At 40.5% G+C, this 14,560-nt stretch overlaps 1 protein-coding gene across 4 annotated transcripts in view; it reads right to left on the reverse strand.

Annotated features, from left to right (window-relative positions):
• Positions 1-11,604: 11,604 nt before the first annotated feature.
• ints13 (integrator complex subunit 13) overlaps positions 11,605-14,560 on the reverse strand; it is a 30,419-nt gene continuing 27,463 nt past the window's right edge. For all 4 annotated transcript variants that reach the window (XM_034163521.1, XM_034163518.1, XM_034163520.1 and 1 more), the window contains 4 exons: positions 14,311-14,541; positions 14,025-14,155; positions 11,969-12,104; positions 11,605-11,845 (listed from right to left, as the gene is read on the reverse strand). In XM_034163521.1, the coding sequence (XP_034019412.1) occupies positions 11,809-11,845; positions 11,969-12,104; positions 14,025-14,155; positions 14,311-14,541 (535 nt within the window). In that variant the 3' untranslated portion in view covers positions 11,605-11,808. The remainder of the gene's footprint in view (positions 11,846-11,968; positions 12,105-14,024; positions 14,156-14,310; positions 14,542-14,560) is intronic.

Consider the following 14,560-nt stretch of genomic DNA (forward strand, 5'->3'; position numbering starts at 1 on the left):
TGTAGGGTGCAGTGTGTAATGTAACGAAGTGCCTGTTTGCAGAGATGAAAGTAGCAGTGCACTGTACCGGGAGGAGACTCTCCAGCCGCAGCGGAGGGGTTCTCAAAACTGGCCAGCGTGGCTGTTTCGTTTCATTTATTTCATTTATTTTATTTGAAATGTTCACAGAGATACAGTACGTAAATGCAGCACCACCTTTTGGATTCGAGAGTGCAAAGAGTGCTGCGTTTGGTTGCTTTGCAGTTGTCGGTGGTGATGACACTTGCATTTTTTTCCCGTTAAATTTGGCACAACTGTGTAGCTATAAACAGGGGTGCACATAACTGGTACTCATGGTGCTCATGTGTGTGAAACATCATTGATGCATAGCAGAGGGAAACACTTTTCCTACAATCACTCGTTACACGCACAAGCACCATGAGTACCAGTTACACTCAACAAAATATAAATGCAACACTTTTGGTTTTGCTCCCATTTTGTATGAGATGAACTCAAAGATCTAAAACTTTTTCCACATACACAATATCACCATTTCCCTCAAATACTGTTCACAAACCAGTCTAAATCTGTGATATGAGCACTTCTCCTTTGCTGAGATAATCCATCCCACCTCACAGGTGTGCCATATCAAGATGCTGATTAGACACCATGATTAGTGCACAGGTGTGCCTTAGACTGTCCACAGTAAAAGGCCACTCTGAAAGGTGCAGTTTTATCACACAGCACAATGCCACAGATGTCGCAAGATTTGAGGGAGCGTGCAATTGGCATGCTGACAGCAGGAATGTCAACCAGAGCTGTTGCTCGTGTATTGAATGTTCATTTCTCTACCATAAGCCGTCTCCAAAGGCGTTTCAGAGAATTTGGCAGTACATCCAACCAGCCTCACAACCGCAGACCACGTGTAACCACACCAGCCCAGGACCTCCACATCCAGCATGTTCACCTCTAAGATCGTCTGAGACCAGCCACTCGGACAGCTGCTGAAACAATCGGTTTGCATAGCCAAAGAATTTCTGCACAAACTGTCACAAACCGTCTCAGGGAAGCTCATCTGCATGCTCGTCATCCTCATCGGAGTCTCGACCTGACTCCAGTTCGTCGTCGTAACCGACTTGAGTGGGCAAATGCTCACATTCGCTGGCGTTTGGCACGTTGGAGAGGTGTTCTCTTCGCGGATGATGCGAAGGAGATGTGTTGCACTGCATGAGGCAAATGGTGGTTACACCAGATCCTGACTGGTATCCCCCCCAATAAAACAAAACTGCACCTTTCAGAGTGGCCTTTTATTGTGGGCAGTCTAAGGCACACCTGTGCACTAATCATGGTGTCTAATCAGCATCTTGATATGGCACACCTGTGAGGTGTGATGGATTATCTCAGCAAAGGAGAAGTGCTCACTATCACAGATTTAGGCTGGTTTGTGAACAATATTTGAGGGAAATGGTGATATTGTGTATGTGGAAAAAGTTTTAGATCTTTGAGTTCATCTCATACAAAATGGGAGCAAAACCAAAAGTGTTGCGTTTATATTTTTGTTGAGTATATTTTGGGTCAAGGATCAACGCTGCAAAAACAAAGTTGACTGGACTAATATTTTTTTGAGAAATTAAGACATATTAGCTAACAACAGTGAACAATGGATGTTGTGCTACAATGCACCATGGCACCATTAATGTCAGGACTTGCCTTACCTCTTGTATTTTATCCAATATATGGACCGCTGTGTGTCATACAGGGTCCCCTCTACATGGTTTCACTGCATTGCACTGCGACTGGTGGTTGTTACCAGTAATGACGGCTGTGGGTGTACACGTCGGTGATCAGATGTCCGTAATAATCCAATCATACGTGCATTCCAGCGAGGCAATGGTTGCCACATTGGTAAGCTGGACCATGGAGATCAATAAAGAGACAGGCTGTGTCTGAGGTCCTGTGGACGCTGTACCAGACCATCATGGTGAAAAATAGCTGAAGCGATCAATCAATTTACACCCCTATACTCCTCTATGCTCATGACCAAAATAAAGGTCGCAAATACAAGCAGCAGAAATGAGATTCACAGGGGGTGCTAGTATATGAAGTAAGACATCTTTTCCAGATTTTACCATGTTTTCGTATCAAAACAACTATTTCGCCATCAAGACCAGCCTTGAAGTTCACTGGGGAGACCACAGGTGAGAAATCTCTAGTCATAAGAGAGGAACTCAAAACTGCACTGGCAGGAGATTTTGATGCCGTGAAATCTGAATTGCAAAGGGTGCAGTCTGAAATGAAAAACAACACTACGGTAGAACGTTGGCCTGTGGGGAACAGGTTCCAGATGTGCTCGTTTGTACTATATACGAAGGACAGCTGACTTTTGGGGAAAATCTGTTAACAGTTATGCTACATTTTTTAAGTATCGACACAGAAAAATGTATTGTTTTTTTAATGAAAGTCTTTATTGAAGGTTTCATCTATTTGCAGTTGTTTCCACATTGTTGGCATTGAAGAGCAGCCGGACTCAAACTCCGCCACAGCCGTCTCCAAAGTTCTCAAGAAACTTCTTCCAGATTGACCGGGACAGACACAGGTAGACAAGCAGCTACTGGCCAACCAACCAACCAACCAGACACAGTGGTGTTTGACAACAGAAAGAAGACCACAATTGTGATCGATGTGGCAATCCCAGCTGATAGCAACATCAGAAATAAGGAGCATAAGAAAACTGAGAAGTATCAAGGGCTGAAGGAGCAACTGGAGCAGATGTGGAAGCTAATGTCCAAAGTGGTCCCAGTGGAAATAGCAGCAATAGGAACTGCAAACCCCAAATTGGACGAGTGGCTCCAGCAGATTCCAGGCACATCAGAGGTCTCTGTCCAGAAGAGTGCGGTCCTAGGATACTGCACCGAACCATCAAACTCCCAGGTAGAGGACCCAAGCTTGAGGAACATACATAGCATCCTCCCCAGTGGGGTATGTATATTAATATACCAGTGGTTACCAGTGGTTTTCTCCTACATTTTCCTTCTACCATCTCTAATCAAAATCCAACCATGCAGAGGAAGTCTCACTATCATTCCAGCTGTTGGTACTGCTTGTGAAAAAGAAACCTAACAAATTAAATAAATAAAATAAAAAAATATGCAAATTATGCAATCAGTTGTAACCAAGACCCCTCCCTCACTGCTGAAATTCCTCAGGCCTTCTTGGGAGGATGGAATGTATTTAACCAGCATTCCTGACTAAACTGCCCAGAGGTCTAAAAGCTCTGACTTTTCCAGCTTTAGTGTTTACAACCACCAGCTGAGGCTTACGTTGATCCAACTGCTCCCTCTACTGTGCATGAACTGGTCCTTACATTCTTCCTTCAGTGCTGCACCAACCCAAAGAACACAACTGAGTGCATTTTGAACTTTTCTACAAGCAATTTTTGAAAAATTTGTTTCAGGTTTTTCATATTTTACAAGTGTTTGGCAAAAATAAACCTGGTTGTATTTAAGACTGTGACTATACTCAATAAAAATTCCCCAGTAGGTCACTGATATCATAAGCAGCCTATACAGAGGTTCTGGACTCTTGAACAAAGTCTCTCACTTCTTCTCAGTGAATTCTGGTGTTCAGCAGGGATGTGTTTTGGGTCCGACTCTGTTCTGTGGTTGCATGGACTGGGTGTTGGGCATAGTCCATGAGCCAGTAGTCAATTTTAATGTATTAATAAACTGAATAGTTTTGAGCATGCTGAATGCTTGGTCTCCAAAGTAAAGGTCAAACAAGGTCAACATCCACTGGATTCTATGTCATATGTTACCCCGTAATATGATAATTAAGCATGACACATGGTGCAAACTATTCCTTTTTTAAGACCCTATAACCAAAAATTGTATCACTTTTTACCAAAATTGGAGCAATTTTAACCTTTGACCCATGTAGAACCTGAAATTGACCTTTGTCACCATTTTTGCTGTTTTTACCCCATAAAATTTAGCCATAGATTAGTCCAAACTAATCATTATGATCAAATAATATGGTACACTTTTCAACATGACTGGAGAATTTTTAATTCTTCATTGACACCTAACTGGCTACAGCTACCACCCTAGGATGGCTATCATATATTTCTGTGTAGGCCATGGTACACTGAGGCCAAATTGTAAGTGTTGTATAGTCCCCTTAAGTGGTACAGAAAACCCGGTTGGCCCATGGACTCGTAGGGTTATGGAAAAATTAGCTGTTTACATGTCTTTGTTGGCGAGGAAAGATTTGATAAAGATGATGGAATCTTTGTCCTGACTGAAGAACATCAGAAGCCCAGTGATGAATCGGAGTCTCTGCATTTCTGATGGTTCTGGACTGAAACAAGATCTGGCCTTTCAATGACTTCCTGGACTCTAATCAAGAAATGGTAAAAACCCAGACGGATGTTTCTGTCTTATTAAACATGATTTTCAATAACTGCTTTCACATTTTTTGGCCATATGCGGACTAACTTAAATCATCTGCATGACAAAATTAATCTGAAATATTTTATTGTATTCCACAACGTGAGCCGTAGATCTACAAAAAACACTGGTTTAAAAAAAAAAATCATGTTAACTTGAGTTTGTAGATGTTATTTTGATGTCTTTATCTGACCATGTGCAAGCAGTGCTCACAACCACTGTGGTCCACAACCTCTGACTCCAAAAAAGGAAGTGAAGCAGTGATGTGTGGAAACATCATCTGGAGGCTTTGCCATTTTCATGAACGTCCATCCTGCGAGGAGAGAAACAGCAGAAAACAAGTCTGTGTCTGAGTTGCAGATCAATGAGCATTTCACAATACCAAGATTACTCTTTATACAAAAGCATCAAAATGAATTTGATTTGAATAAAGTACCCATTGTCATCTTTGAGGTTCTGGTACAACTTGAACTTGCTGTTGATGGAGCTCGCTCGCCCAACAAACTCTTGGTGCTTCCTCAAATTGGCTGCTGTGAGCCGATTGGTCCACATGGTGAGGAGTGATACTGGACCTGTAAAATCGATGAGACGAGGTTCTGGTATAAAATACACAAAATACAGATTCAGGTGATATCTGACACACACACAAAACACATGGATCCAACCAAAGTCTGGAATTAGTCAGTAAAGTTTGCTATTTATAAAGTATCTGACCTCAAACGTTAGAATAGTGAAACTGCTAAATCACTGTTCACAACCACAGATCAATCCACTTGAAGGTGCACTCAGATTAATGCTTTGTAATTTATTGATATATTGTTCTGTGTAGCCTTGATATTTGATCACTTTCATTCAAAACAAAACCACTTTAATGCAGACAAACACATGACCCTTCCACCATATTTAATCCATACAGTCTCCAAACTGTTTGAGTTAAACAGTTACCCAACAACCACTCTGTTGTTTCATGGGTGTTCCCGGAGCGTGGCCAGCTTGTGGTTACTTGGTGTTAATGTACCCAATATTTAATAATGGGGAAACCCAACACTGTCGCTGTGACTTTTTTCTTCATGTCTGACTGCTTAATGGAACCAAAATTAGTTTGATTTGTTTCAGTTCAACATCTTTCACTGTGATGTTCCTGTATCGCTAGTTAGCATGCTAACATCTGCATAAGATGTCTTGCAAATCACTTCAGAGATATTATCTTGTTACAAAGTGTTTATTCATCACTAACCTTTACAAAATAAGTGGGCAAAAACAGCCAAACAGATTTATACAGAAATACAGCTGTTTCAGAGAGTATTCTACCATCTTGGATTATTTTGTTCAAGCTAACAACCAGCTACTGAAACGCTGCCTTTTTACTCAGATTGGCAGTCCGTGTGTCTCCTCCTTGCTAAGCATTTGCATAACATAGGCTTCTTGTCTATTTTGGCCCCGCACAGCTGCCGGAATGGCGACCGCTGTTTCTTGTAATTGCAAAAGTCCGCCGTGATTGAAAATGTAGGGCGGGTCATTGCTTTGCCTCTGTCGCTTGTAGCAAATATGGCCCTACTGATATATATATATATATATATATATATATATATATATATATATATATATATATATATATATATATATATATATATATATATATATATTTTTTTTTTTTTTTTTTTTTTTTTACTGCTATTCAACTGAAATTTTATATAACTGTCACTATAATTGTCTTCAAGTTCACTTATTTTGAACATGTTTTAGAGTGCACCTGAACCTCAGTTATTTCGTTTTAATGCTTTTCCTACTATATTAGTTTGATCTTTGTATAAAGAGTAATCTTGGTATAACTTTGTCTGTGAATGGTATCTGATCAGACTCCATAGGAAAATTTTAAGAGATTTTAATGTCAGTTTTGCATAACTATTGGATCATCAAAGCAGTTTTTATTCATCAGAGGAACTGTGGTAAGTACTGAATTTTTACATTGAAAAGTTGTACTCAAAAATGAGAAAAAGTTATCAAAAGTCTTTAAAAATAAAATGTGGTTTATCATCCAGATATTCAACTCTTTTTCTCAATAGTTGCAAAGTGACCTGATCTAGTTATAATATAGATTGCTGCAAGAACGGCACCAATAAAAACATGTGAATAGTATTAAATTCAGAAAACAAACAAGAAATTGTACAGATTAGGATGTTTTCACAATGTGCACTGCTGATGGTTAAACAATTCCTCTGAGAAGTATTTCTAAGTATCCGCAGTATATAATAAATATTGGACCACAAATTCAACCTTGGCCTGTGACCATAACTTTTAACTGATTTTTCTGAAAATCAAACCACTTTGTCTTTGGAAAACCCTCAACCAACCCACCAGGTTTGGTCCAACTTGGATCAAAACTCTTTGACACATGGACGGACATACAGGGTTGAAAACAAGCTATCGCTGCACATTACTCCGTTAAATCTTTTGGTAAACTAAGGGAAAGGCTACCAAGAAAAATGAGACTGTTGAGGGTTTTCTACCTTTTGTCCTCTCTGGAGGCAGGACGTCCTCTGTGGTCAGTGTGGGCTTCTTGTTGAGAGGTTCTGGAGAGTCTGGAGAGTCCTTGATCACCTCCACCTCCTGATCGTCTTTATCCAGCAACCCTTTCAGCCTTCACGTGAAAGACATTTCAGCGTGAGAGAAAACACGTTGTACTTGCAGTGTGCTGACAACCTTCAACACTTTATTGTGGTCTCCGTGTCAATCAAACAGGCAGGTATCATACTTAGAACTCTGGTTTTAGTTTAAGACAGACCCAAGTCTCACCTTTCTGACTCCTGACAGCTTTTGTCTTCCGTGTCCTTGCTCCCGTTTTTCTCCGTCCTGTCCTCCTTCTCCTCCCGCTTCCTGCCTCTCTTCTTGCGTTCCTCCTCTTCAGGAGGTTTGCTGCGGCAGGCAATGACGCAGTCCAGAACCCGCTGGTGTCTGTCTGTGGCTCCGGCGTGGGTTTTTACTAACGTTTCCAGCTCGTTCCACATGATGCGGTACTGCTCGTCTCTGGGGACCAACGGCACCAACAGGTTATGGTTCACGTTTAACGTGGCGTCGGTGTGACGTGTGAATAAACCACAGGAAGCCATCTGAAAATCAATACCTCTTGGGGCCTTTGCCTCTGGATCCCACGGTGGAAATGGGGAGGGGATCGTTCTTCCTCTCCATGTCTACCAGGTTGTAGACAGTTTTATGGCAGGTTAGAACATCTTCCTCAGTCAGATTCTCCTTAACTATGAGGTTAGCCAGAGGAACCACCTGGTATTGTAAAACACGAACACACAAGAAGGAGCTGAAGCATAAAAACTTCAAATGTGTGGGGAAAATACCCCAAATTCCTCAAATCCCAGCACAGGGTTGAACTCTACTCTAAGTGTTCAACTTCATTAAGGCAAGATAGGTTTCAAGACTTTTTTTGTTTGTTTAAGTTGCCTGGAATGAAATTTAAGACAAACATCATGTAGGTGTACAGCCAGGCAGTGATTTTGGACTCTTACATTCCTCACTTTGCATTCTGGGATTGTAGTGCCTTGATTCTCATTGGGCCAACTTTGAAGGACTTCCTGCTTAAAATGCAACATGCACCTCGAGCACACTTCCTGCTATTGGTTTAAGCCACGCTACAATATCTTCATTGAAATGCCACATTTCATTTAAGCTGTGATACCTTTAGGTTTTTAAGATTTAAGTCAAAAATAATTTTCTTTGGCACCACTATCATTTTATTTGTTAGCATTTAAATAAGGGATTCACAATGTGATATTACCAATATGATCAAAATTCACACTGTCTGGAAACAATTTAGAATTTCTCCCCCTGAAGAGGTGTTCTCTTCGCGGATGATGCGAAGGAGATGTGTTGCACTGCATGAGGCAAATGGTGGTTACACCAGATCCTGACTGGTATCCCCCCCAATAAAACAAAACTGCACCTTTCAGAGTGGCCTTTTATTGTGGGCAGTCTAAGGCACACCTGTGCACTAATCATGGTGTCTAATCAGCATCTTGATATGGCACACCTGTGAGGTGTGATGGATTATCTCAGCAAAGGAGAAGTGCTCACTATCACAGATTTAGGCTGGTTTGTGAACAATATTTGAGGGAAATGGTGATATTGTGTATGTGGAAAAAGTTTTAGATCTTTGAGTTCATCTCATACAAAATGGGAGCAAAACCAAAAGTGTTGCGTTTATATTTTTGTTGAGTATATTTTGGGTCAAGGATCAACGCTGCAAAAACAAAGTTGACTGGACTAATATTTTTTTGAGAAATTAAGACATATTAGCTAACAACAGTGAACAATGGATGTTGTGCTACAATGCACCATGGCACCATTAATGTCAGGACTTGCCTTACCTCTTGTATTTTATCCAATATATGGACCGCTGTGTGTCATACAGGGTCCCCTCTACATGGTTTCACTGCATTGCACTGCGACTGGTGGTTGTTACCAGTAATGACGGCTGTGGGTGTACACGTCGGTGATCAGATGTCCGTAATAATCCAATCATACGTGCATTCCAGCGAGGCAATGGTTGCCACATTGGTAAGCTGGACCATGGAGATCAATAAAGAGACAGGCTGTGTCTGAGGTCCTGTGGACGCTGTACCAGACCATCATGGTGAAAAATAGCTGAAGCGATCAATCAATTTACACCCCTATACTCCTCTATGCTCATGACCAAAAATAAAGGTCGCAAATACAAGCAGCAGAAATGAGATTCACAGGGGGTGCTAGTATATGAAGTAAGACATCTTTTCCAGATTTTACCATGTTTTCGTATCAAAACAACTATTTCGCCATCAAGACCAGCCTTGAAGTTCACTGGGGAGACCACAGGTGAGAAATCTCTAGTCATAAGAGAGGAACTCAAAACTGCACTGGCAGGAGATTTTGATGCCGTGAAATCTGAATTGCAAAGGGTGCAGTCTGAAATGAAAAACAACACTACGGTAGAACGTTGGCCTGTGGGGAACAGGTTCCAGATGTGCTCGTTTGTACTATATACGAAGGACAGCTGACTTTTGGGGAAAATCTGTTAACAGTTATGCTACATTTTTTAAGTATCGACACAGAAAAATGTATTGTTTTTTTAATGAAAGTCTTTATTGAAGGTTTCATCTATTTGCAGTTGTTTCCACATTGTTGGCATTGAAGAGCAGCCGGACTCAAACTCCGCCACAGCCGTCTCCAAAGTTCTCAAGAAACTTCTTCCAGATTGACCGGGACAGACACAGGTAGACAAGCAGCTACTGGCCAACCAACCAACCAACCAGACACAGTGGTGTTTGACAACAGAAAGAAGACCACAATTGTGATCGATGTGGCAATCCCAGCTGATAGCAACATCAGAAATAAGGAGCATAAGAAAACTGAGAAGTATCAAGGGCTGAAGGAGCAACTGGAGCAGATGTGGAAGCTAATGTCCAAAGTGGTCCCAGTGGAAATAGCAGCAATAGGAACTGCAAACCCCAAATTGGACGAGTGGCTCCAGCAGATTCCAGGCACATCAGAGGTCTCTGTCCAGAAGAGTGCGGTCCTAGGATACTGCACCGAACCATCAAACTCCCAGGTAGAGGACCCAAGCTTGAGGAACATACATAGCATCCTCCCCAGTGGGGTATGTATATTAATATACCAGTGGTTACCAGTGGTTTTCTCCTACATTTTCCTTCTACCATCTCTAATCAAAATCCAACCATGCAGAGGAAGTCTCACTATCATTCCAGCTGTTGGTACTGCTTGTGAAAAAGAAACCTAACAAATTAAATAAATAAAATAAAAAAATATGCAAATTATGCAATCAGTTGTAACCAAGACCCCTCCCTCACTGCTGAAATTCCTCAGGCCTTCTTGGGAGGATGGAATGTATTTAACCAGCATTCCTGACTAAACTGCCCAGAGGTCTAAAAGCTCTGACTTTTCCAGCTTTAGTGTTTACAACCACCAGCTGAGGCTTACGTTGATCCAACTGCTCCCTCTACTGTGCATGAACTGGTCCTTACATTCTTCCTTCAGTGCTGCACCAACCCAAAGAACACAACTGAGTGCATTTTGAACTTTTCTACAAGCAATTTTTGAAAAATTTGTTTCAGGTTTTTCATATTTTACAAGTGTTTGGCAAAAATAAACCTGGTTGTATTTAAGACTGTGACTATACTCAATAAAAATTCCCCAGTAGGTCACTGATATCATAAGCAGCCTATACAGAGGTTCTGGACTCTTGAACAAAGTCTCTCACTTCTTCTCAGTGAATTCTGGTGTTCAGCAGGGATGTGTTTTGGGTCCGACTCTGTTCTGTGGTTGCATGGACTGGGTGTTGGGCATAGTCCATGAGCCAGTAGTCAATTTTAATGTATTAATAAACTGAATAGTTTTGAGCATGCTGAATGCTTGGTCTCCAAAGTAAAGGTCAAACAAGGTCAACATCCACTGGATTCTATGTCATATGTTACCCCGTAATATGATAATTAAGCATGACACATGGTGCAAACTATTCCTTTTTTAAGACCCTATAACCAAAAATTGTATCACTTTTTACCAAAATTGGAGCAATTTTAACCTTTGACCCATGTAGAACCTGAAATTGACCTTTGTCACCATTTTTGCTGTTTTTACCCCATAAAATTTAGCCATAGATTAGTCCAAACTAATCATTATGATCAAATAATATGGTACACTTTTCAACATGACTGGAGAATTTTTAATTCTTCATTGACACCTAACTGGCTACAGCTACCACCCTAGGATGGCTATCATATATTTCTGTGTAGGCCATGGTACACTGAGGCCAAATTGTAAGTGTTGTATAGTCCCCTTAAGTGGTACAGAAAACCCGGTTGGCCCATGGACTCGTAGGGTTATGGAAAAATTAGCTGTTTACATGTCTTTGTTGGCGAGGAAAGATTTGATAAAGATGATGGAATCTTTGTCCTGACTGAAGAACATCAGAAGCCCAGTGATGAATCGGAGTCTCTGCATTTCTGATGGTTCTGGACTGAAACAAGATCTGGCCTTTCAATGACTTCCTGGACTCTAATCAAGAAATGGTAAAAACCCAGACGGATGTTTCTGTCTTATTAAACATGATTTTCAATAACTGCTTTCACATTTTTTGGCCATATGCGGACTAACTTAAATCATCTGCATGACAAAATTAATCTGAAATATTTTATTGTATTCCACAACGTGAGCCGTAGATCTACAAAAAACACTGGTTTAAAAAAAAAAATCATGTTAACTTGAGTTTGTAGATGTTATTTTGATGTCTTTATCTGACCATGTGCAAGCAGTGCTCACAACCACTGTGGTCCACAACCTCTGACTCCAAAAAAAGGAAGTGAAGCAGTGATGTGTGGAAACATCATCTGGAGGCTTTGCCATTTTCATGAACGTCCATCCTGCGAGGAGAGAAACAGCAGAAAACAAGTCTGTGTCTGAGTTGCAGATCAATGAGCATTTCACAATACCAAGATTACTCTTTATACAAAAGCATCAAAATGAATTTGATTTGAATAAAGTACCCATTGTCATCTTTGAGGTTCTGGTACAACTTGAACTTGCTGTTGATGGAGCTCGCTCGCCCAACAAACTCTTGGTGCTTCCTCAAATTGGCTGCTGTGAGCCGATTGGTCCACATGGTGAGGAGTGATACTGGACCTGTAAAATCGATGAGACGAGGTTCTGGTATAAAATACACAAAATACAGATTCAGGTGATATCTGACACACACACAAAACACATGGATCCAACCAAAGTCTGGAATTAGTCAGTAAAGTTTGCTATTTATAAAGTATCTGACCTCAAACGTTAGAATAGTGAAACTGCTAAATCACTGTTCACAACCACAGATCAATCCACTTGAAGGTGCACTCAGATTAATGCTTTGTAATTTATTGATATATTGTTCTGTGTAGCCTTGATATTTGATCACTTTCATTCAAAACAAAACCACTTTAATGCAGACAAACACATGACCCTTCCACCATATTTAATCCATACAGTCTCCAAACTGTTTGAGTTAAACAGTTACCCAACAACCACTCTGTTGTTTCATGGGTGTTCCCGGAGCGTGGCCAGCTTGTGGTTACTTGGTGTTAATGTACCCAATATTTAATAATGGGGAAACCCAACACTGTCGCTGTGACTTTTTTCTTCATGTCTGACTGCTTAATGGAACCAAAATTAGTTTGATTTGTTTCAGTTCAACATCTTTCACTGTGATGTTCCTGTATCGCTAGTTAGCATGCTAACATCTGCATAAGATGTCTTGCAAATCACTTCAGAGATATTATCTTGTTACAAAGTGTTTATTCATCACTAACCTTTACAAAATAAGTGGGCAAAAACAGCCAAACAGATTTATACAGAAATACAGCTGTTTCAGAGAGTATTCTACCATCTTGGATTATTTTGTTCAAGCTAACAACCAGCTACTGAAACGCTGCCTTTTTACTCAGATTGGCAGTCCGTGTGTCTCCTCCTTGCTAAGCATTTGCATAACATAGGCTTCTTGTCTATTTTGGCCCCGCACAGCTGCCGGAATGGCGACCGCTGTTTCTTGTAATTGCAAAAGTCCGCCGTGATTGAAAATGTAGGGCGGGTCATTGCTTTGCCTCTGTCGCTTGTAGCAAATATGGCCCTACTGATATATATATATATATATATATATATATATATATATATATATATATATATATATATATATATATATATATTTTTTTTTTTTTTTTTTTTTTTTACTGCTATTCAACTGAAATTTTATATAACTGTCACTATAATTGTCTTCAAGTTCACTTATTTTGAACATGTTTTAGAGTGCACCTGAACCTCAGTTATTTCGTTTTAATGCTTTTCCTACTATATTAGTTTGATCTTTGTATAAAGAGTAATCTTGGTATAACTTTGTCTGTGAATGGTATCTGATCAGACTCCATAGGAAAATTTTAAGAGATTTTAATGTCAGTTTTGCATAACTATTGGATCATCAAAGCAGTTTTTATTCATCAGAGGAACTGTGGTAAGTACTGAATTTTTACATTGAAAAGTTGTACTCAAAAATGAGAAAAAGTTATCAAAAGTCTTTAAAAATAAAATGTGGTTTATCATCCAGATATTCAACTCTTTTTCTCAATAGTTGCAAAGTGACCTGATCTAGTTATAATATAGATTGCTGCAAGAACGGCACCAATAAAACATGTGAATAGTATTAAATTCAGAAAACAAACAAGAAATTGTACAGATTAGGATGTTTTCACAATGTGCACTGCTGATGGTTAAACAATTCCTCTGAGAAGTATTTCTAAGTATCCGCAGTATATAATAAATATTGGACCACAAATTCAACCTTGGCCTGTGACCATAACTTTTAACTGATTTTTCTGAAAATCAAACCACTTTGTCTTTGGAAAACCCTCAACCAACCCACCAGGTTTGGTCCAACTTGGATCAAAACTCTTTGACACATGGACGGACATACAGGGTTGAAAACAAGCTATCGCTGCACATTACTCCGTTAAATCTTTTGGTAAACTAAGGGAAAGGCTACCAAGAAAAATGAGACTGTTGAGGGTTTTCTACCTTTTGTCCTCTCTGGAGGCAGGACGTCCTCTGTGGTCAGTCTGGGCTTCTTGTTGAGAGGTTCTGGAGAGTCTGGAGAGTCCTTGATCACCTCCACCTCCTGATCGTCTTTATCCAGCAACCCTTTCAGCCTTCACGTGAAAGACATTTCAGCGTGAGAGAAAACACGTTGTACTTGCAGTGTGCTGACAACCTTCAACACTTTATTGTGGTCTCCGTGTCAATCAAACAGGCAGGTATCATACTTAGAACTCTGGTTTTAGTTTAAGACAGACCCAAGTCTCACCTTTCTGACTCCTGACAGCTTTTGTCTTCCGTGTCCTTGCTCCCGTTTTTCTCCGTCCTGTCCTCCTTCTCCTCCCGCTTCCTGCCTCTCTTCTTGCGTTCCTCCTCTTCAGGAGGTTTGCTGCGGCAGGCAATGACGCAGTCCAGAACCCGCTGGTGTCTGTCTGTGGCTCCGGCGTGGGTTTTTACTAACGTTTCCAGCTCGTTCCACATGATGCGGTACTGCTCGTCTCTGGGGACCAACGGCACCA

This window comes from Thalassophryne amazonica, chromosome 22 (assembly GCF_902500255.1).
Source record: "Thalassophryne amazonica chromosome 22, fThaAma1.1, whole genome shotgun sequence".
Taxonomy (NCBI): Eukaryota; Metazoa; Chordata; class Actinopteri; order Batrachoidiformes; family Batrachoididae; genus Thalassophryne; species Thalassophryne amazonica.